At 57.0% G+C, this 23,710-nt stretch overlaps 1 protein-coding gene across 2 annotated transcripts in view; it reads left to right on the forward strand.

Annotated features, from left to right (window-relative positions):
* The window catches only part of NFAM1 (NFAT activating protein with ITAM motif 1), a 42,574-nt gene that overhangs the window by 18,474 nt on the left and 390 nt on the right, over nt 1–23,710 (forward strand). The window contains exons 4-6 of one of the 2 annotated variants that reach the window (XM_045872401.3): nt 6,249–6,344; nt 15,828–15,914; nt 17,289–19,386. In XM_045872401.3, the coding sequence (XP_045728357.1) occupies nt 6,249–6,344; nt 15,828–15,914; nt 17,289–17,348 (243 nt within the window). In that variant the 3' untranslated portion in view covers nt 17,349–19,386. Of the gene's footprint in view, nt 1–6,248; nt 6,345–15,827; nt 15,915–17,288; nt 19,387–23,710 lie in introns of those variants that run through there. The other variant, XM_054506772.2, reaches the window with a different exon arrangement.

Raw genomic sequence — 23,710 nt, forward strand, 5'->3', positions numbered from 1 at the left:
CACCATGGGGGTTCCTTGGGTCAAGAGAGGCTCAGCCCCTGCACCCAGAGGGCCGGTCCCTATCCACTCCCAGGGAAGGGCCCCCTGAGATGGGATTTCATGTGTTGACTCATTCAACCCATATTGAGCACCTACTGAATTCCAGGCCCTGTTAAGGCCCCAGGGCTATAGCAATGACTAAAATGGATCCCCAAGAAATCCCTGCCTTCGTCAAATTTGTATTCCAGCTGAGGGGAGACAGACCATAAACAAACATATAAATAAGTAGTAGCATAACGGATGTGATAAGTGTTGGGGGAAAATACAGCAAAGCGAAGAGAGTACTGAGTGTGGGAATGAGGGAGCTTGCAGGTTTTAATAGAGTCAGGGAGGGCCTCCCCACACCGCACCTGGAAGGAAGGGGGACGGGCAGACGTTAGGAAGGGTGTGTCCAGCAGGGGAACAGCAGGTGTGGGTGCTCTGAGGCAGGAACTGCAGGGAGACCCCAGGTGGGTGGTGTGGCCTGAGCTCAGGGAGCATTGACTGGATTTACTCTAAGTGAGCTGGGAGGCCCTGCAGGGCGTGGGGAGACATGGGACAGGATCAGATTGATCCCGATGGACCCTCCGGCACCTGTGAGAAGCAGGGGGAGACTCTGTGAGGAGCTACTGCATTAGTCCGGGCAGAGGTGACCGAGGCACAGCACTTCTGGGGAAGTGGTGAGCAAGGCAAGTTAGAGGCTGAAGGTGGAGCTGGTGAGATTTGCTGAGGAGGTGACACAGTCTGCTAGAGCCCCCTGCTTACAAGGGAGCGACTCAGCCTGGGCGCCTCCAGCTCAGGACCCACTGAGGTGAGTGTCTGGCAGACCCCTTGTGGGATGGAAGAATGGGAGAGGCAGCCCAAGGTCAGCGGGAGGAAGGACTTGCCTGAGCCACATGACTAGTACATGGCAGGCCTGGGACTTGGACCCGGGCCTCAGTTTCCCACCTTGCCTCAGGCTGCAGACATAATCACTCTTCCAGAAAAGGCTCCAAGGTGATAAAAGAAGGTGAACATGGCCACTTGATTTGCCATAAAACTCTGGAGGCTGCCTTTCCTGCCATCTGTGAGCCGGAGCCTGGTGACGGCCTCAGCCACCCCTCTAGTTCCTCTTCTGTCCTGTGATCCACCTTGGGACGCCGCAGATGTGGGGTGTGACCCTGGAGTGACTGGTTCCTAATTTGGCTCATTCTGCTGAGAAACCACAGAGGGAGTCCACTCTGCTCCGCCCAAGGAGCAGGCACTGCTATGAGGTCCCGGGGGGACCTTGGCCCCCTGCCTCTGGCCTGGTCACGGGGATGACTGAGCAGTGAAGACAAGAAGGTGATGGGAAACGCTCCACTGGGCCTCCCGTGAATCCCAGGTTTAGGACAGAGACCCACCCGCCAGTAGGCCCACTTTCCCTCCATCAACCAACATGTGCTGAGCACCTACTGTATGCCCAGCTTGGCTCTCATCCCCAATATATTTCTTCCCCCACCTCTGGTGCTCTTCCCGTGACGGTAGCAGGTAGGACGGCTCTTTTTTTTTTTTTTTTTTAAGATTTTATTTATTTATTTTTGAGAGAGAGGGAGAGAGCACAAGCAGGGGGAGCCGCAGAGACAGAGGGAGAAACAGACTCCCCGCTGAGCAGGGAGCCCAACATGGGGCTCGATCCCAGGACCCTGAGATCATGACCCGAGCCAAAGGCAGACACCTAACCGACTGAGCCACCCAGGTGCCCCGGTAGGACGGCTCTTGACTTGTTTGTCACTCAGCGACTACTGAGCATCTAGTGGGACTTGGGTGTGGACACGGAGACTGTGCGTCAGGCAGAGGTGGTGAAGGACCCACACTCGGGCTGTGGACCCCCACCCCAGGCTTGTACGAGTGAAGGCGCAGGTGCCTCCCGTGGGTATGAAGCATAGCAGGTGAGGGGCAGAACCAGGTCAGGTCAAGACCTTGGCCCTGAGCCTTCACTTCAGCAGCTGCTCTGCAAAAACAGGATTGTAATGGCTGGATCTCGGGGTCCCGCAAGGTCAGGGAGGCACCCGGCGCAGAGTAGGTGCTCAGTAAAGTCTGGGGAGGAGGAAAGGAGGGGATAACACTCAGCCCGGCCTGACTTCCGAGCCCGGCCCCTGCCCCTGCTGCATGGCTTTAACGAATCCTAGCCTCTCTCCTTCCAGGAATAGCTCCTGAGTCTCTAGTGCATGCCAGGCACCGGGCTAAGTTCCAGACACAGTGGAAAGCAAGACAGATGCAGCCCCTGCCCTCTCATCAAGCTACAGCCCTCTCTGAGCCTTGCTCTCCTCCTCCAGAAATGGGGCTAAGGATGGATTTCACCCCTCACCTGGGAAGCGGAGGGAAGAGACAGCATTTGGGAGGCACCAGCTGGATGCCTGACCCACAGTGGGAGTGCAGTGCATAGACGCTTCCTGTCTTCCCTCCCTGCACGTGGAGGAGGGAGGGCTGGGGCAGGAGCCTGGCCTTGAAGGAGAGAGAACTCAGAAGGCCAGAGGCCAGAGAAGTCCCCAGAGCTCCCTGGAACTGGATCCAAATTTGGGATGCGGACACTGTGGATGCCGCTCCAGAGTTGGGCGGGCCCCTGTGGCCCTTCCCTCGCAGGCCAGCTTGGTGTGAACTGAGTGCAGGAACAGAGCACGCAGGGGGGCCCCCAGCCAGTGACCAGGCCATGGGGGCCAAGACGAGAAGACCCACGGAGGACCCTAGGAGCCCAGGCAGCTGCGGATAAATGAATGGAAGCCGGGAGCTACTGGCCCAGAAAACACAGACGATTCCTGCCATGAGAGCAGGCCAGAGGGCTCCCCACCCGCCCCCCCAGCTTGGGGATGGATCAAAGTTGGCTTCCCAGAGCAGGCAGCCTCTGACTTTGATGGCTGGTCCATCCTCATCCCCTAAGGTCACCTTCTTCCCCTGCACACTTCTTCCCTTGTTTCCTGGACCCCTGGGCAGCCCTGTGCTGATCACCTGCATCTTCGCGGCCTCTGCTCATCGCAATCTCAGGCCCCTTCCTCAGAGCACTCCCCACTCTGTACACTCCCCGGTGATTGCTCTGCTCCTGGGGTGATGGTCCTCACCCCTGACGCTGCCCGGACCCCTCCCTGAGCCCCAGATCACGTCCACCATGTGAGGCCCACGGGCATTGGCACTCACTGTCCCTGGCACCACTCCATAGCATCCAAGTCTGCCCTGCCTAGGCAGATGGTGCCATGTCTCCAGATGCTCAGGCCAAAAGCCTTAGAGCTGTGCTTGGCTCCTCCGTCTTGCCCCACAGCAAGCCCTGCACACAACCTGTCTAGGATCCAGCCCCTTCTACCCTGCCTCATCCCCCAGCCCAGGGCTTCCCTCACTCCTCACCCAAATACAGGTCTTCCTGCTCCCATTTGTGTCCCCTCCAGCCCTGCTCCCCGCATCTGTGCTTATGTGTTTGTCACTGTTTCCCCCACCATAACTTAAGCCCCAGAGGGCAGGGGCTTAGTCTCCCCCCTTGCCGGTGGGAGACTGACGCATGCTAAATGCTTGCGGGAGGCATGGCTTAGTTAAGTGAGCGCTGAGACTTGGAAGATGAGTCCCAGGTGGCCAGGTTGTGAGGTGGGCAAGGTGATAGTATTGGTCCCATTGTACAGAGGGGGAAATTGAGGCTCTACAGTTTTCCTGAGCTGCTGGTGGCCACACTGATTGGTTTATTCATTTGAAAATCACAATTGGAAGGGCAAATGTTGATGGCAGGGAACAAGGCACCCGGGGAGGGCAAGGCTGGCGCCAAGGGGTGGAGCATCCTCACCCCTGCAACAAAATGCACCCGTCTGATTTTTCAAGGGGGGCAGCCCCCGTGGGCCACAGCCCAGGCCTCATCTCCCTGCCTTCTGTGGCAGTGCGTTCGCCAGCCTCCCGGCTCATCTGCTCTCACCTTTTACTCCCATCGGCCTCTTTCTATCTGACAGTCCATCCTTTAGCATGTCCCTGACGTGTGATATTCCTGCCCCCACGCGATCCCGTGCCTTGTTCCCGTGGCCTGCGACACTTTCTCAGACTCTTCTCCTATCTTCGGGAGACAGGGCGGGCCCTCAGAAGTCTGCCCCAGCCCCCTGGCAGTCGTGGGGCTCCTTCCCACAACCCCACAGTGGCACTTACCTCCCTGCAGTCCCACCAGTGTCAGAAGAAGCACCACGAGGCTGGGCCTGGCTTGCTCACCACAGGGTCCAGAAGAGCCCCTGCCCACGAGCTCACACCCACCAGCCCTGACAGTGTCCAGGCCGACAGGCTCAGCAAAGGGAGAGGCACCAGCCCCCCAGCTGTCTTGAGGTGAGCCGTGGCCTCTGACTGTGACAGACGCCTCAGGAAGCAGGTGGTGAGGGGGAGGGACACTAGATTTGGAAAAGGACACCTGGGTTCCACCCAAAGGCAGTCATCCGACTAGCTGGACAGGCCTCAGTTCACCCCTCTGTGAAGTCTACCTCCTCAGGCTATAAAGAGAATTAAATGACGCTAAGAGCGAGTCTCAGGGGTTTTTGTAAACTGTGAAGTGCTATACCGAGGCCAGCACTTACCTAACTGTCCATGAGACCCACACGTTCGTACAAAACAGAGGGGCGAAAACTCCAGATACGGTCAGGTCAGCATCTTGGTGAATCACACAGACCTGGGTTCAAATCCTACCTCTGCCACAGCTGGTTCTGTGGCCTCAGGCAAGTCTCCTGCGCTTTCTGAGCCTCCTGGTCCCCAAGTGTGGAACAGAGACCACACGAAGACTCGCCTCGCAGGCTTGTCGAGAAGCACGTGAGATAGGGCAGGTAGTGCGTTCAGAGCGAGCCCCGGCTGGCATCCGGGGAGGCCCCCTCTCCCGAGCCCCGATCAGGCTGCGACTGGGGTGGTTCTGGCTTCTGCCTGCGAGCTAATCCCGAGTACACGGGCTGGGGACGGGCAGGCAGCCGGGATTTTGAATTAGCTCCTGCCCCGAGACGAGGCTGTCGTTGCCGCACGGTTGGTAGTGTGGTGCCTGCACGAGGTGGGGGGACCGGGAGGCCTCCCTCGGCCTCGGAAGGAGCTGCCCGTCTCCCGGAGCCCGGTGCCTCCCCACGGGCCCAGCGCCCCCGCCTCCACGGCCACCAGCAGAGCCTCGCCGTGGCCAGCGGGAGTTTTGTGACGCTGGCCCCTCCTGGCCGCTCCCGCGCGAGCCGCTCAGATGCTTTCCACCGGCCACGCTGTTAGCTCGGCCCCACACCCGGGAAGCTTCCCCCTCTCTCTGGCCACGTCGACTGTCTTTAAGTTCCTCGAGACCTTTAGGTCTTGGCACTCTGGTCCCTCTGCCTCCCCTCCCTCTCTTGCCAAAGGTGTTCCTCAGCCTTTAGGTTTTAAACACTCCTTTCTGGGGCACCTGGGTGGCTCAGTCATTAAGTGTCTGCCTTCGGCTCAGGTCATGATCTCAGGGTCCTGGGATCGAGCCCCGCATCCGGCTCCCTGCTCAGCGGGGGTCTTCTCCTCCCTCTCCCCACTGTTCATGTTCCCTCTCTCTCTCTCAAATAAATAAATAAAATCTTAGAAAAAATAAACACCCCTTTCTGCCAGGTGAGGCATTTGTCCCCCAGAGTGTGCCAGGGGCTCTGCCCTGTCAGTCAGTGCGTGAACCATGCTTTAGTCAAACTAAAAGTTCGCCATCCGTGTCCCCACTAGGTCCTCAGTCCCAGGAAGGCAGGGCCGGCATCCACCTCTTCACACCACCCGGCTAACCAGAGGTGGCCGACAAGGGTGTGTTAGTCAGCCAAGGGCCACCTTGTGCCACCTGAGGGCCACGCACTTCTCCCCTCGTCACCTCCCTGAATCCTTGCTACAGTCTCGTGGAGGAGGGTTCCTTGCTGAAGAAATTGAGGCCCAGAGAGGGGCAGGGGCAGAGGGGGACCAGACATCTGGCCTGGCTGGCACTTGCTCAGGACCACCCCCAGCAGTCAGCTCCGTAGCCAGGGACCCTGGCACCCTGGCACCTGGCACTGTGTCCCTGAGCCAGGCACTGCGTCCGTGGGCGAGGCCTCATGGCGGTCTCTACCATTTCCGGTCTGTGCGGGCAGATGAGTGGCATGATGTGGGTCTCGGAGGCATTTGCCACATTTCCTTGGGGAGGGTGGGGAGGAGGTGCTGAGGGGCCTCTTGGCAATCTGCCATTCTCTGCCCTGGTGGGGTCTGTGGGGTGGGAGCCGCCCATCCCCAGCCCTGACAGACTCCTTCCCTCACAGAAAAGGATGCAGGCTCCTCAGAAGCACCCCGCGCAGACGGGCTCAGACCTGAGTGCCCACAGCCAGCAGCAGCCTCCGGACGAATCCGTCTACATGGTGAGTCTCGGGGCCTGCACTCCCTCTGCCTGTCTCAGGTCTGGCGCAGGCCCGGTTCCCTGGCTGGGTCAGGTACCAGCCGTGTTCCTTGTCTGTAAACTGGGGACAAGATTTTCCACGTGGTGGAATTTCTGTGAAGACGAACATGTGTGTGGCCCCTGGCCCCTGGCCGGCATGTAGTTGTGAGGTGCCCCCGGGGCCCCCCCGTCCCCGGCTCACCCCTCCACTTCTGGAACAAGGGGCAGCGAGGGATGAAGAAAGTTCCTTCATCCGACCGAATGATGTTGACCAGCTCACCAACCCCTTCCTGTTTTGATTACACAAGAATCACAGAACAAGAATCAACGACAAGAATCACAGAAAGAGGAAAAGGTCAGGCACCATCAGAAGCCCTAACGAACTCACTGTTTCTCAATTCTTCACACCCCCTCCCCCCACACTCAGACCTTGTTTTCTATCCTTAAACTCAAGCGGAGACATGGCCCGGCCCGGGATGTCGTGTCATAAGCATTTCCTGCCTCTGCACCTGTCTCCGCGTTTACCTGGGGGAGGCTCAGCCTGGTGCGCTGGGTGTGAGCCCGCCCACCAGCCAGCATGCAGCCCCTCTGCCCAGCGGCTTCGAGGGTGATGAACATTCTTTTTTCAGTTCTGTGTGTTTTAGTTCCGCAAGGAGCATATGCTCATTGTAGAGAAAGTGAAGAATAAATGCCACCCGGTGTCAGCTGGGGTCTTAACTCTTCGAGCTCTAGAGCCACCAGGTTAGGATCTTGGCTCCACGCCTGGCAGGTGCGAAGCCTTGCCAGGGACCCGCGGGGTCCCCCGGGGGCGCGTTCGAGGGCTGCCCCTGCACGAGGGTTCTGCCTGTCCGTGCTGTCACCGTTCCTGTCCCCACCACCCAGACACACACGAAACTCGAGTCCACACCGAGGGCATTCGGAATACGACCCTGTTTACTGAGGATAGGGACTGATGGGGATGAGGCAAAGGGGATGTCGCCACAGCCTTCCCCTCCGCCCTGGGGATTTCCACCAGCCACTGCTTCCCACGTGGCCTCAGATTTCCCCATATTCTCTCTTCTCTCCCAGAAACTCATGGTATTTTCCCTGTGAGGAATTCTGGTGTCAGCTGTTGAATAAAAACAGTTCTCTCTCTCCACACACACACACATGCACACACGTGAGATCTCTCCCTCTCCCTCTCTCTAAATATATACACCTACACACACATATATATATAATATATATGATATAGATAGATATATCTATAGATCTATAGATCTATATACTATATATACACATATACATATATGTATGCATATATATAAAGAAAATAACCATCATCCTAAGCCTATCTTCCAGGATAAATACTAGTAACATTGACTTCTATACCTTCCAGTCTTTTTTCTGTAAATACACACAAAAAGACCCCTACACGCACTCACGCGCACTTTTTTTTTTTTTTTGGAGTAGTACAGCTATTTTTGTTCATGTTACAGTATCTCACGAACATCTTTCTACACGAATAAATATCCTTCTACGAGAGCACTTTTAATGGAAGAGACTCACTCCTTCCTGCATGGGACGTCTTCCCCGCCTGTGTTTAGACTTCTCTGAGGCTCAGGCAGACTTCTCTGGAGTGTGGGGAAGAGGCTCAACTGCCCTGCAGAGTTGCAGGGTGGCTTTAAGAGATTTCAGAACAGAAAAGAGGCGTGAAGGGAGGCAGATAAGAATGGCATTAACGACAGGGATAATGACGTCAGGAGCCTCTGTCGAGTGCCTACGATGTAGGCACTGCAGTAGGAGTCTACACCTGTTATCTCACTGATCCTCGTATTAGGGATTGAGGCTACGGGTGATGTCCCCAGTTCACTTTTATTTTCTGATTGTCTATTGCTGGTATGTAGACATATGATTGGTTTTCGTATATTGACTTTATATCCAGTGACTTTGTTGAATTCATTCATTAATCCTAATAGGTCTCTGCAAATCCCTTTGGATTTTCTATGAATTCAGTCTATTCATGTCACACGCATGAATAATGGAAGTCTCATTTCTTCTTTTCCTGTCCTCATACTTTTATTTCCTTTTTCTTCCTTTCTCTCACTGCCTCAGACCTCCAGTGGGATGGTGAGTAGGAAGGGAGACAGTGGGCATCCTTGTCTTGTTCCCAGCCTCCGGAAAAGGATTTTTGTACATTCCTCCTCTACTTTCTTTGGATGGATACTTAGATCATTGATTTTCAATCTGTCTTCTTTTCGAATCTATGCATTAAAGGCTGTGAACTTCCATTTAAGTACAGCTTTAGCTGCATCCCACAAGTTTTGATATATCGTCTTTTCACTATCTTTCAGTTTAAACTTTCTGTTGAGAATTCCTCCTTGCCCCATAGGTTGTTTAAAAGTATTTTGCTTCATTTTCAAATGTTTAATTACTTTTTAGTCGTTGTTCTTTCTTATTTCTTGCTAATTCCACTGTGATCCGAAAATATTTCAGTATGATTTTAATCCTTTGAAGTCTTGAAACTTGCTTTGTGGCCCAGCTTGTGTTCTGTGTGCACTTGCAAAGAATCTGCATTGTGCATGGCTGACTAAGTGTTCTATGTATGTCAATTAGGTCAAGTTTTGTTTTCTTTAAGACTTTATTTATTTGAGAGAGAGAGAGCACGAGCAGGGGAGAGAGGTCAGAGGGAGAGGGAGAAGCAGACTATGCTGAGCAGGGAGCTGATGCAGGGCTTGATCCCAGGACCCTGAGATCATGACCTGAGCCAAAGGCAGACACTTAACCTGCTGAGCCACCCAGGCACCCACCAATTAGGTCAAGTTTGTTCATCATGTTGTTTAAAATATTTCATTACCTCATTATGATTTTTTTTTTGTCCATCAGATGTTAAGAGAAGTGAGTTAAATCTGTCCGAATGATTGTAGATTTGTTTATTTCTCCTTTTAATTATATCAAATTTTATTCTTTATTCATGTGGGAAAATGCTCATGACATATTGTGAAATGAAAAAAAAGCTGTGCCAATCCAATTTGTTTTTTAAAAGTGATCTATTAAAGGGCATGGATTTGGAGTGGGTCAGACAGACTGGGATTCAAAGCCTAGTTCTTTTGCTCATAGGTTCTGTTACTTAAACTTCCTGAGTCTTTGTTCCATAATCTGTAAAATAGGGCTTAACAATAGGATATTGCATTTACAACTTGCAAACATGCTACAATTTCTTCCGTCCTGTATTTCTTGAGCCCACATCCCTCTCTGGCGACCTGCCCTTTCTCCACGACTCATAACAGAAATGTCACAACAGTCTTCAGTATTTCTCTCTCCTTTCTGACCCACTCAGTCAGGTTTTCTGCCCATGTATTCATCAAAATCTTCTTTCTCAAGGTCACCATCGACCTCCACATTGTTAAATCCAACGGTCAGTTCCTGGCCCTCGTCTTCTTTGATGAATCAGCAGCATCTGACCCTATCAAGCTCTCTCTCCTCCTTGACACACTTTCTTTACTTGCTCCCAGAACATTCCACACCCTCCTGATGCCCCCGCCCCCGATTCACCACTAGGCCTCCTTAGCTTCCTTCCACTGGTTCTTCCTTAGGAACATCGGAGTCCAGTCCTGGGACCCTTCCTTTTTGATCTTCATTCCCTCCCTGGAGAATCTCATTCTACCTCAATGCTTGAGAACATCTACATTCTGACAACTCCCACATTTTTGTCTCTAGCCAGACACATCCTCTGAACACCAGAGTCATTCCATTCGAGTCACTGCCTTCTCTCTCAGACCAGGCTCCAATTCTTTACCCACCCAGGGGCCTCTACTCATAGTCCTCATTGCAGGGACTGACTGCTCCATCCTTCTAGTTGCTCAGGCTGAGCACTTGAAGTTGTCATTTCCTTCCCTTTATCCCTAACTGTCAGCACATCTTGTTTCAAAGCATATCCTTCCCCACCCCTTCACACCCCTCCAGTGCTAATGCTGGTGGGAGCCACCACCATTTCCTGCCTGGTGTCCTGTAACTGGTTTCTGATCAGCTGGCCTATTTTTTTTTTAAGATTTATTTATTTATTTGAGAGAGAGAGTGCAGGGAGGGGCAGAGGGAGAGAGAGAGGCAACTTTAGCAGACTCTGTGCTAAACATGGAGCCCAATAAGGAGTTCAATTTCACAACCCTGAGATCAGGGTTGTGAGCCAAAACCAAGAGTTGGATGCTTAACCGACTGAGCCACCCAGGCGTCCCCCAGCCGGCTTATTATTATTCTTGCCCTTGGGCAGCAGCCAGAGTGACTTTGCTCAAGCACAGATTCCATTCACTCAGAGCCCTTGCTGAGTCCTGGTCCTCCGAGAAGCAGCCACCAAGCTGGGGTGAGCCCGAAATTGTCTCTTTAGGGAAAGCACTTAGGAGGGAAAATGGGGAAGGCTGGGTGAGCCGTCAGACCAAAGCAGAGCTGGTCCTGAGTGAGGGAAGTGCGAAGGACGGCAGCGAGGAAGCCTCGATGCCACGCAGTCTAGGGAAGGCTCAGCAAGGCCCAGGAGTGCCCACGGCAGAGGAGTCTCTGTCTCCCGGGGTGGGAGGCTGTGCTGGCATCCCCGCTGTGCACAGGGCTTCTGGCCTCCAGGCACCCATGAGGATGGGTTCCAGAGCCCAGCAGCTGGGACCCCTGCTCAGTCCTGGTCCCTGGAGCTGGAGCTCCGTGGGGCACATTCTCACAGCTGCTGCAGGCCTCTGAAGGTCCCCGCCTCGCTCAGAGTCAACATCAGAGCCCCAACAGAGCCTCCCGAGCTCCCCACACCCCAGCCCCATCTCCCCCTGTCATTCGCTGGCTTCCTTGCTGTTCCCCAAGCAGCAGGCATGCCGTCGCCATCGCCGTCGCCGTGGGGCCTTGGTGTTGGCCGCGCCCTCTGCCGTTTGCAACCGTCCATGGGCCGCTCCCTCACGCCTCACGCTCTGCTCCCACAGCACCTCACAAGGAGGTCTTTCCTGAGCTCCCCTCTAAAATTGCAAGCTTCGCACCCCCTCCATGGCCCCAACCTCCCAGTCTTCCTTCTCGTGTCCTTCCATAGCCCTTATGGCCACCTCTTACTTTCGTGATTGTGCTTTGTCTCACACGGTAGGTGCTCAGCAGTCAAGGGCCGCACGGACATGTGGAGGGCCCTTGTTACCTTCCAGATGCCTGGGTTTCCGTGGGGCTCCGTGCTGGGCTCAGGGTGGGCACCCCGGGGCACCCCACGGCACACGTGGGGCACAGCTTTGTGGGGTCACTCTCCCTCAGCGGCACTTGGATGCCTCCCCTCAACTCTGCTCCAGCCTTGGCTGTCCTGTTGCCCTCATTCCTGCTCACTGCGGCGGGGGGTCCTCACTGACACACCACCAGTGTGGTCGCTTCCCACTGAGGAGCCTCCAGGGGCTCCCTGCTGCCGGCTCTCCAGGGGACGAGCAGGCTTCATTGGACGGCTACCCCAGCCCTGCCTCCCAGACTCCGGTGCCCACCACGGGCGGCTCCCTTCAGACATGCCAGGACCCTACCCTACTTCTTCTCTGCTGAGTGCCGCTCCTTTCCAAACAGCACCCCCAAATTGCACCCCTCCGCCCCCGGGGTGCCTTGTACAAGTCTCTGTGTGTGGGTGCCCACGAGAGTGAGCTCTTGTGTTTCCTTGGTCACGGCAGGGGGGTGGGTCTTACAGGGGGACCAATGTCTAGAACCCTCGGATTAGGTCTTGGCCCACAGCAGCTGACTGCAGCTTTGGCTTCAGCTGGGTTAGACGGAGGCTTCGCCACTGACTTCACACCTCTGCCAGGGCTGACAGCCATTTGGGTCAGTGCTGTTCCCCACGGAGTGGCAGGAGGCAAAGGACTTGGAGGTCCTGGGTCCCAGACAAAGAGCCCTAACCCAGCCCAGAGCATAGCCCAACCCAGCACAGCCCAGCACAGCCCAGCCCAGAGCATAGCCCAGCCCAGCCCAGCCCAGCCCAGCCCAGAGCATAGCCCAACCCAGAGCATAGCCCAGCCCAGCCCAGCCCAGAGCATAGCCCAACCCAGAGATAGCCCAGCACAGCCTAGCACAGCCCAGCCCAGCACAGCCCAGCACAGCCCAGCCCAGCACAGCCCAGAGCATAGCCCAGCACAGCCCAGCACAGCCCAGCTCAGCCCAGAGCATAGCCCAGCCCAGCCCAGCCCAGCCCAGCCCAGCCCAGCACAGCCCAGAGCATAGCCCAGCACAGCCCAGCACAGCCCAGCTCAGCCCAGAGCATAGCCCAGCCCAGCCCAGCCCAGAGCATAGCCCAGCCCAGCCCAGCCCAGCCCAGCCCAGCCCAGCCCAGCCTAGCTCAGCCCAGCACAACCCAGCACAGTCCAGCACAGCCCAGCCCAGCACAACCCAGCACAGCCCAGCACAGCCCACACAGCCCAGCACAGCCCAGCACAGCCCAACCCAGCCCAGCCCAGCATAGCTTTGCCCAGCCCAGCCCAGAGCATAGCCCAGCCCAGCTCAGCCCAGCCCAGCCCAGCCCAGAGCATAGCCCAGCCCAGCCCAGCACAGCCCAGCTCAGCCCAGCTCAGCCCAGCCCAGCCCAGCCCAGAGCATAGCCCAGCCCAGCCCAGCCCAGAGCATAGCCCAGTGCAGCCCAGCCCAGCTCAGCCTAGCCCAGCCCAGCCCAGAGCACAGCTCAGCCCAGCCCAGCCCAGCCCAGACCATAGCCCAGCCCAGCACAGCCCAGCACAGCCCAGCTCAGCCCAGAGCATAGCCCAACCCAGCCCAGCCCAGCCCAGCCCAGCTCAGCCCAGCACAGCCCACACAGCCCAGCACAGCCCAGCCCAGCCCAGCACAGCCCAACCCAGCCCAGCCCAGCATAGCTTCGCCCAGCCCAGCCCAGAGCATAGCCCAGCCCAGCTCAGCCCAGCCCAGCCCAGCCCAGAGCATAGCCCAGCCCAGCCCAGCACAGCCCAGCTCAGCCCAGCTCAGCCCAGCCCAGCCCAGAGCATAGCCCAGCCCAGCCCAGCCCAGAGCATAGCCCAGTGCAGCCCAGCCCAGCTCAGCCTAGCCCAGCCCAGCCCAGAGCACAGCTCAGCCCAGCCCAGCCCAGACCATAGCCCAGCCCAGCCCAGCCCAGCCCAGCCCAGCCCAGCCCAGCACAGCCCAGCACAGCCCAGCACAGCCCAGCACAGCCCAGCCCATTCAGAGGCCAGGGCAGTCTTCTCCCAACAAGCACACCCTGAGGGAGGCAGTTCCCATCACCACCAAGGAAGGCCAGGAAGGTTCGGTGCAGAGCCTCAGAGGGTGTCCCGTTGACAGGGCCGCCAGGCATGTCACAGCCCAGTGATGCGGGTCACCCCCTGAATGCAAATGCAGCCCAGCAGGTCAGACCCTGTCAAAGGCTTCACTCCGCAGCTGCTAATGGGCTGCAGCCTCTGCAGCTTCCCCTGCCCTTAGCCCCACAGCTGCTCCCACCCTTGGCATGGCCAGCCACCAGCGTGGGTCAGAGGCCCGTGGGGTCCCAGGGCCCGGTGCTCCTCACTAGCTCGGAGATCCCCTAGCCACTGCCCAGCCCAGTGGGAGCACGCAGAGCTGGGGCAGGAGGCCCGAGTCTCAATCCTGGCTCCACCACCACGAGGCTGTGTGACCTGAGACATCTCCCAGCCTCTCTGGGCTAATGTGCGACAGGCAGCCCATGTGAGCCGGACATGAGGGAGAAGGGGGACCCCAGATCTGCTTCCCTGCCGAGGTGTCAGAGAAGGCCCTTCCCTTCACTCTGTGACCAGACGTGTCCAGTTTGGAGGGGCTGCCTTATACAGGTCTCCAGGCCCAGGTGGGCAGGGAGTGGGGGCGCAGGGCTGCTGAGCAACGGGATGTCTGTTCTGTGTGCCCGGCTTGCTGGCACGCTGGGCAGGCGTGAAGACCCGATAGGCCAGAACAGGCCCTGGACGTTGTCTTCTACTGAAGATGGGGCTTCTCCTTAGGGCAGTCCTGCTCCCTTCCCCACCCGGAGGGAGGTCAGAAGCCCCTCTCCCAAGACCCACCCTCTATCTGACTCAGGGCCCCTTGAACTGATCCGCAGGGCTGCCGAGCTGTCTCTGTGTGTGATGCCCTTGAAGTGAGGGTCTCCCAAGCGCCAATGGTTTATTACACGGGTTTTCATGCACCACTACCTCTCGGCGCCTCCCTCCTCCCCTCCCCACCCCCTCCCCTTGCCTCAGAGCACCACCTGTCTCCCCAGCCTGCTTCAGCAACCCCTGCTTGCCTGTTGCCAGGGAAACCACCTCCTTGGCAACCAGCCGGCATCCATATGACAAGTACACGCGGGAAGGGAAGGTTCCTGCCTCTTGCTTAGGCTGTTGGTGGCTCTGCTCTGACAACTCCAAAGAACGGCATTTGCTCCTCGCACGGGACCCGGGTGCCCGACAGAGTCTGAAGGAGGGTCCAGGCTGTGACCGCAGAGAGGGGAGGGAGGCATCAGGCTCCCCCTTGATGATCATTCAACTGATGATCATTCAGCAGTTATTAAACGCCTACTATTTACCAAGCCCTGAGCTGGGCCCTTCACATACAATATCTCATTTAATCATGCTTCGAAACTGCAAGAGAAATATGATTATTCCCATCTCACAGATGGGGAGATGGAGAGAGGTTCAGGGGCCGCCCTGGGCTGGCAGGTGTCAGAGCTGAGAGCTGAGCTTAGTCTTGTCTGATTTCAAAGCCTGGTTCTTTCTACCCTCCTGAGGCCTCTGATCAGGCTGCTCATAGCTGGGCCAAGAGTGAGCGTGGCCCCAAGACACGCAATCCGGTGGGCAAGGAGCTCATAGTTTGTATGGGGCCATTGTCTGAATGTGCCAAGCAAACTGTCAGTTTGGTGGCCCAGAGGCAAACCAGGTACAGCTTGATGGGAGAGGTGTGTGACCCCAGTGGGTGCCTAAGTCATCTGCGGGCACAGGCCGGGGGGGGCTGTCGAAGGAGTCCTAGAGGGGAGGATGGGTGGCCAGGACCCTCACAGGGGCAGGAGCTTTGGACCCGGGAGTGAGGACAGATGCCAGGAGGCCGTCCTACTGGAGCCATGGCCACAGTGTCATGGCTGGGGACGCGGCAGCCAGGTTCCCGAGGGCCTAAGGACAATGGGACCGTGGGAGTGGGCCTGGGCTCTTCCTCTTGCTGCCAGGTAGAAGGACGGAGAGGGCCCACCCAGGCTGAGCACAGGACTCTAGTAGAGCCTCGAGACGGTATGAGGCAGGCGACAGGGGGCGCAGAGGGGAGTCGCCTTGAACGAGCAGGGACAGGGCAAGGTGGCTCTGCGAGAGAGGAGGGCAGGTGCCAAGGTGTGGTGTGGTGCTACGTGACGTGGCGGGGCGACGTGGCCGTCCCCTCACAGGCTGCGGCCCAGAGGGCTCCGACTGTTCCCTGGGCTCCCGCAGGCAGGGGTGATCAACAGGGAGGCCTGGCTGCTGGGACCCTGTCCCTGCCCCTCGGTCCACCTTCCTCTGACCCTCGCCCTCTCCCACAGGCCCTACAGCACAGAGACACTGAAATCTACTCCTGCATCCAGAACGAGGCCAGCAGCCTGCCAACCACCCAGAGCCTCCTCTCCCAGGTATGCGGGGGCGGGGGCGGGGGGGGCGGGCGGCAGGCAGCATGCCTGGCTCCTCCTCTGACTCCATCCGCCCCTTCTCCTCGTCTGTAAAATGGGGGTAAATAGGACCACAGGAGTGAGCCATCTGCGGCTGAGTCCGAGCCCTCTCCCCTAGACAGGCGGCCCAGCGGTTAGGAGGACTGGAGAGTCTGAAACCCTGCTCTGTCCCTTCCTAGCTGTGCAACCCCAGCCAAGGGGCTCCCCTCGGAGCCTGAGTCCCCTCTGTAACTGCACTCCGCTCAGAGATTTGCCAGGAAGGTTAAATGTCCTGGGACCAGTAGGCGCTTCTGCAGGGTGAGCAGTGTCTACACCGGCCAACCAGGCAGGGGGTGTTGTGAGGCTTCTAGCTGTCCCCAGGCTGACACTGGCTAGAGGTGGAAGCTAGAGTCTGGGCTGGCCCGGTCCAGCCTCTGTTCTCATCAAGATGGGGGCCAAGGCATATCACCTGATTGTGATTCCCTCTTGAACCTCAGTTTGCTCATCTGTTAAGGGGATGAGTGACACTTTCCTGCAAAACCAGCTGCCCTGAATTCACATGAGTTCCGGCTTAAGTAATGTCTGCACCAGAGCTTTGGGCACCAAGTGCAAGGGGTTAGCAAGCTGGTACAGGAGCCCACGGCTGGTGGGTGGGTCCACGGACACCTTGGAAGAGGCGTCAGGAAGTGAGGGGGCTGGTACTTGGCCTTCCCCAGCCCAGGGGACCCAGGATGACATTGTGGACTCTCCTCTTCTCAAAGCCCTTTCTATACTCAGCCCTGAACTTGGCCCTGACTGGAAACAGGGCTTCCCCATGCTGAGCCCCCCAAGGATGTCTGGGCCGTCCTAGGCAGTGTCCGCCCTGTGCCAAGTCCTGTGGGGCTGGCCAGGATGGCTGGATGTGGCCCTGCCCTCCGGGAGCCTCGGGTCCGCAAGAACAGGCGCTGACCCAACAGACAGAGGCATTTGCAGCCCCCTGTGAGGGCTGTGCTGCAGAGAGGCACCGACTAGGGCTAGGGGAGGGGGCTCCCAGGGACACTGAGCCAAACCCCGCAGGGTGAGTAGGAGGTAGCTGGGGAGCAGGTTGGGGGTGGGGGAGCCTCCCAGACAGAGGGAAGAGCTTGTGGGGAGGCCCAAGGGGCTGGAGGGTAGGGAGCAAGGTGGGTGGAATAGAGGGAGAAGAGGTTGGCGGGGTGGCCTTGGGGACAAGGACAGGCCTCCCTGTCAAAGCCGTGCAGGGAGCTGTCTGTTGGCCTCTGACTAAAACTAAATTAGTGCAACTTTGTTCTCTTCCTATTGTTTTTCTCTTTCTTCCTTCCTTCTTTCGTTCCTTCGTTCCTTCCTTCTTTCTTTTCCCAGGAGAAATTGCACGGATTTACAGATGACAGCAAATTTAACATGGTCTATGAAAACTTCTAGGATGAGCTCCACTGGCCCATAGATCCAAGGCCCCACGGCAGCCCCTCCCTCCAGAGGACTGGCCCCACACCAGGAGCGAGGCCCCCGGGGTGCCCCATCACCTTGCCTCCACATTCAAGGTGTTCCCGACCTTGGGTCTGCCCCTTACCCCCCATTCTGTGCCCTAGCCACACCCACTGAGCATCTTGCATCTGGCTTTTGCCCAGGCTCTTCCCTCAGCCTGCCAGCCCATCCTCCAGTCTCCATGGGCTCTCTCGGACACCACCCCTCCCCAAGCCCTTCTCACTCTCTCAAGATCCACAGGCTCTCTCGGCACCAGCCTGTACCACAGACTGTAAGACCAGGCACGAGCTCCTCAGGAGGTTCCCGGCAGTGAGTGAGCACAGAAAGGAACAATCACAAAAATGGCCCCTGCCCGGCTGGGTCGAAGGCACAAGGCAGCCACGCAAGGTGGAGCAGGGTGCTAGGAGGGGTAGGCAGGGGTTGTGGGCGAGACGGGAGCTGTGCAGAGGCTGGGCTGGGCTCGAGGATGAAGCTAGGGGCCAGGGAGGTGTCTGAGTGGAGGACATCAGGCTGGGGGCCTGGAAACGGGACGGCAAGGGAGGAGACCTGGCATGTTTGGGGCAGGGAATGGGGAGACGCTGAGCTAACGGGCTGAACCTCCTGAAGCTCTCCATCCCCCAACAAGAACCCCAAGGTTGTTTCCCATCAGCCTGGCCATCTGCACTCACTGCTTTGTCACCTCTGCCACCGTCCTCCAGGCCTCAGCTGCTCCTCCTTCCCCCCACTGAGGCCCAGTCCCCCAGAGCCCCAGTCTGGCCTACCTGGACCCCACCCCCCTCCTCTCTTGATGGGCCTTGTGCGCCTGGCCCAGGGCTTTGAGGACCCCTCCTCCCTCACACAGTCTAGCTGCAGGGCTTGGTGCCTGGGGCGCCTCCGACCGGTGGGCTCCTTGGTGTTGCTGGAGCTCAGGCCCTAGGCAGACGGCGGCCCCTCGAGGCTTGAACAGAGCCATTTCTGCCACTTCAAGTGCTCATTTCTCCCTCTCAGCAGCTCTGCTGGAACCCATTTCACAGGCAGACGGGCTGAGGGTGGGGAATCACCCAGGCTGTGGGGCTCTGCTCCTTCCCTCCCCTGCTCTCCCCCATCCCTGCTGCTTTCTACTATCTCATTTGTAAAATCCTCCCTCCCACCCCCAGGCTGCCCCAGAGGTCCTTGAGGGGCCCTTGCGCACAAAACATGTCCAGGGACAATGAGGGGCCCCGACTCTGGCCCTGAGCAGTACCAGGCCACCAGTTTGTGGGCATCCAGATAAAACATTTATGGGATCAGGGCGCCTGGGTGGCGTAGTCGGTTAAGCGGTTAAGCGTCTGACTCTTGGTTTCGGCTCAGGTCATGATCTCGGGGTCATGATCTCAGGGTTTTGATCTCAGGGTTGTGGGATCAAGCCCCCCATTGGGTTGTACGCTCAGCATGGAGTCTGCTAAAGTTTCTCTCTCCCTCTCCCTCTCTGCCCTTCTCCCATGCCCTCGCTCTCTCTCTCAAATAAATAAATAAATCTTAAAAAAAAACAACCTGTGGGTGCCTGGGTAGCTCAGCCAGCTAAGCATCTGCCTTCGGCTCAGGTCATGATCCCAGGGTCCGGGGATCGAGTCCCACATCAGGCTCCCTGCTCGGCGGGAAGCCTGCTTCTCCCTCTGCCTCTGCCCCTCCTCCCTGGTCATGGTCTCTCTCTCTCTCTCTGAAATAAATAAAAATCTTAAAAAAAAAAAAAAAAAAAAAAACTTAAAAAAAAAAAACCTCCTGCATGGGATCACATCCCTCCTCGTGCTCTACAGTTCCCACCTCACTGGGAACAAAATCCTAGCTCCTCCCCATGGCCTGTGAGGCCCTTCAGAACCAACCTGTCCCCCTTCTGTACCCACAGCCATTGCCAACATAGTGGCCAAGTCTGGTTGGGGGCAAGACTGGGAGGGTGCTGAGGTCTCCAAGGAGCAGGCAGAGAGGCAGGGAGGAGGAGGAGGGTCAAGGTGGAAGGGTGGGGTAAGAATATCCTGGGACTCCCAGTGTGGAGCAAGGAAGACAGCACCTGTCCCTTCACCTGCAGGACTGAGAGCCCGATGGGCTGGTGCAGGGGCAAGGGGTGGCAGATTCCTGCAGGGGGTGCAGGTGGTAGTAAGGGAGGAGGAGGGGACAGAGAGGGCTTCCCATTGAACTCCTTGAGGGCAGGCTAGTGTGGACTCTGGACTCTGAACGGGGGGAGGAGGGAAGAACCGTACTTGGGAGCCCCTTGGGGCTGGGTGGCTGCTGGCCTCTCTTGAACCCCAGCTCCACCCCCAGCAGCCATGACCTCCTGAGCCTCGGCTGCAGTGACAAGACCACTCAGTGTGGCTCAGAGAGGACAGATGGGGAACTCTGCTCCTACAGAGGCTCAGAGGGTGTGCATTTTCCTCTCCACTCATCCTCCAGGAAAAACAGGCCATCGCAGAATAGTGTGGTGGGGGGTCTGCTAAACAAGGAGCAGGTGTCCCTCCGGGGATGGGGTCCCAGGCTCTGTCACCCCCACAGGGAGGGGGATCTGAGGGGGAACAGGTCAGACCTGGGTGAGGGGAGCCTCAGACCCGAAGGGTGGATGGCAGCATCCTGAGGGTGGATCCCGGGCCTAGGGTGGGCAGAAGCCCCCCCCCTTTGCCTCCCTACCCCTGAGGGCCAGGCGCCAGGCACCGCTTCTTCCCACCCAGACCCTGCCCCAAGGCACCCCTTCAGAGGGGCAGTCGGGCCTGTCAGGGTCTCAATCTGGCCTGCCTGGCTCAGATAGGGATTTCCTACTGGCTCTCAGCAGAGCCTGCCTGCCCTCCCAGGTCACCCCCTGCAGAGCCTCAGGCGTCTGAAACGGTTCAGCTACTCCTGACACCCTCCACCTCCGAAGGCCTCTCTGGGGCAGCCACTCAGCAATGGCCCGTGCTGCCCCTTCCCTCCGGCTTCAGCCTCCAGCCCCACCCCCGCTCTGCCCCTGCTCCTCTCGGTGCTTGCTTGAGAAAAATCATCCCTGGAAACCAAACCCAGGAACACAAAATAGGTGTGGGAAGCAGCGGCCCCTCCTCAGCAACAATTTCCAGAGGATTCTGCGAAGCAGAGTTTCCATGGGAACACGTGCGGTTCCACACAGAACCTCGGTGGGGCTGGGGTTCCCCGTCACAGCGAGTACTGTGGGACCATGGCCTGGGGGCCACGGCCCAGCACAGCCACTGTGTTTTGGCCACCAGCCCTCAAGAGCCTGAAATCAAGCTACGGGCAAATCTGCCTTTTTTTTTTTTTAACATTCTAATTTAAAGGCGCACTCATTCTAAGAATGCCTCTGGGATTTCCAGGATGGATTTTTATGTAGCTCAATAGTTTCCTTGGCAGACCGCTCACCCAGGAGAGGTGGGCCGTGGCCCCAGCCCAACCAGGCTGACAAGGCCAGGGGACATCACTTACCCACCTGAGGGGCGTCCTCACACCCAGATTCAGACTCCACGAGTCGGGGGCACCAGCAGGAGGCGCTGGGCCCCCTTCCTTGCTAGGCTCCTTCCTCGACCTGCGGTCCTAATTTCGGCCTGTGAGCCTTGACCACCAGCCAGTCAGGCCCTTACTCCCTGCTCTCGGCATTTTGTGTGTGTTTATCTAAGCGGGCTACACAGACGGTAAAATTCCCTCTGATGCTCCTGCCAGTTGCAGTCTCCATCCCAGGCCCCTCCCGGGGCGACCCCTGGGTCATCGGGGTGTGGTTTTTTTTTTTTTTTCAGGCTGTTTTCATTGCATCCACATACATATATGCATCTATCTGAACATAGACAATTTATAGTGCTTGTGCGGGGTTCTGAAAGCTTAAATGGGATCATTCTGTAGGTGTTGTTTGTGCTTGCTTTGTTCATGCAGCCCCACGTGGTGGGGATCTGCCGGTGACAGCGCAGAGAAGCTGCCAGACTCCTTAATTACAGCAAAGGATTTCACAGTACCCATGGATCCTAATTTAACCAGGGCCCTATAAATGGCCTTTTCGGTTGTTTACAATTTCCAGCCTCACAGAAGGTGCTGTAGGGAATATCCTTGGACATAATTTGCAGAACTTTCTCCGTGGGAAATGACGAAAAGGACTCGCTGGGGCCCAGGGTGTGGACATTTATTATTTTAGCAGACACTGCCAAGTAGTCACGCACGGAGTGTGTACTGTTTCCATTCTTCAAGGCTTCTATCTGCACTCTCTCATTTAATCCTGAAAAACACCCTGCAAAGTGTTGGTGGGGGGCTTGTCTCCCCAACTTACCAAAGCAGAAACTATGATTGAGAGAGAGGGGCTGAAGGTCGTATAGCCCAGAAAGGGCAGCACTGGGCTGCTTTCACCGTGTGTGGTCTTTCGGACTCCATGGGTCAGATGAAGCGGGGAGGGGTTTGCACAAAGTGTCTTAGATAGACTCAGTGCCCCCAGGGCTGGGGAAGTCCTTGAAGGGACAAATTTCTGCCAAAGAGACACTGTTAGCCTTACATTGCTCAGAATTGTAGGGGGTGGGGCGGGGGTCGTTCTTCCCCACAGTCAGTCTATCTTTGGCGGGGAAATGAAGGCAGGTCTGTAGAGGTTGGTGGAGCTGGGCCCACCCAGCAGACAGCACACACTGTGGGGCCTGGCTTTAGGCAGCCTAGACATTTGGATCCCTAGCCTCCCCTGGAAATTTCCGGGCACAACACGCCTAGAGGTGTGAGCCGCCTCTTGGAAACTTTCTAATCCGGGATAATGCTGCTGTAATTGGCAATGTTTTGCATTTACAACCCTCTCGTTACCTGAAAACCTCCTTCCAATGGCTGTATCTGGAGAGGATTTAAGTTTACCACTCTGTGGACCTTGAGGGCCTGAGGAGCACAGGTTTTTTCTCTGTGCCCCTTTGCCCACCCCATTCTGATTCCCTGGTGAGTGCCACAAGCAGGCCTGGGTGGCCCAGGCTGGCTGAGCTCATGGCCTCGGTTCAGGGCACAGCTCCCTACAGGAGCCCCAGGCTGATCAGGGGACAGCTGTTCTCCCCAATTCCCCCTCCTTCCTGGGTCCAGCCCACCCATCTAGTCTCCCTTCAACCCCTTCTCCTTCTGTCACTTCCCAGTCTCTGCCACCAAACTGATCTTTCAATAGCACAGAGCTGACCATGCCTCTCCCCTCTCAAAACCCTGTAGTCCCTCACATTTATTCATTTCAACAAAGGGGCCAAGATAATGCAATAGGGGCAAAAGCAGGCTTTTTAGTGCTGGGAGATATGGACATTCCCATGTGAAAGGATGAAGCTGGACCCCTACCTCACACCCTGTGCAAAACCTCACAGTGGCTTCCACTGTCCACAGGGTGGAACCTTGACTCCTCAGCCCTGTACTTAGGGGTCTTACAACCCTTTCACTGTTTTAACACTCGTCCAGCTCCAACTTTGTGCCAGTGCCTGTGCTGAGACTGGGATAAGAGACAGATGCTTCTGTCCTCATGGAGTCCATCAGCCTTGTTTCTGACCAGCTCCCACTGGCCCAGGCACCCCAAGCCCCATCCATGCTCCCACCCACAGCTGCAGTTCACCGAGATGCCAAGCTCACCACCTCTGAACTCGTGCTCCTCCCATTTTCTCTGTCCCAAGGCCCTTCACCCCATTCCTTGCCTGAGGAATTCCTGCTCAAATGCCACTTCCTCTATGAGGCCTTCCTTCAACCCTCCTCCCCCACCAAGCAGTTCATCCATTTCTCACTGCTCCGACCTCCTTGAGTCGAATCGGTTCACACACAGCCATCTCCCCCAGCAGACTCCGAACTTCCTGAGCATGGTGAAGATGCTGTGTGTTTCTCCTTGTGCTTGACTCATACGAGGGGCTCAAGAGCCATTTGTTTAAAGAATAAGTGAACTTGGGGCACCTGGGTGGCTCAGTTGTTAAGCGTCTGCCTTCGGCTCAGGTCATGATCCCAGGGTCCTGGGATCGAGCCCCGCATCAGGCTCCCTGCTCCGTGGGAAGCCTGCTTCTCCCTCTCCCGCTCCCCCTGCTTGTGTTCCCTCTTTCGCTGTGTGTCTCTCTGTCAAATAAATAAATAAAATCTTAAAAAAAAGAATAAGTGAACTTTTTCCTTTGCTGGCGATTTAGTAGTGCCCGTTCTTACTGAAAGAGGAAGAATGATTTTATTTTCCAGTTTCCAGAAAGTGATCTCTAGCACGTGATCCATTTTATATAGGTGAAAATTGAAACAGATATGGTGCTCCATCCGTACCGGGAGAGGTGAGGCCATGAACGTGCAGGGTCTGGAAGTCTGGCACCGGCGAGGCAGACGGGAGGGGGCAGGCTCCATGTGGAGTGGTTGGA

This window comes from Mirounga angustirostris, unplaced genomic scaffold (genome assembly GCF_029215605.1).
Source record: "Mirounga angustirostris isolate CCGP_5_RB_7025 unplaced genomic scaffold, mMirAng1.0.hap1 SCAF_5, whole genome shotgun sequence".
NCBI classification, from domain to species: Eukaryota; Metazoa; Chordata; class Mammalia; order Carnivora; family Phocidae; genus Mirounga; species Mirounga angustirostris.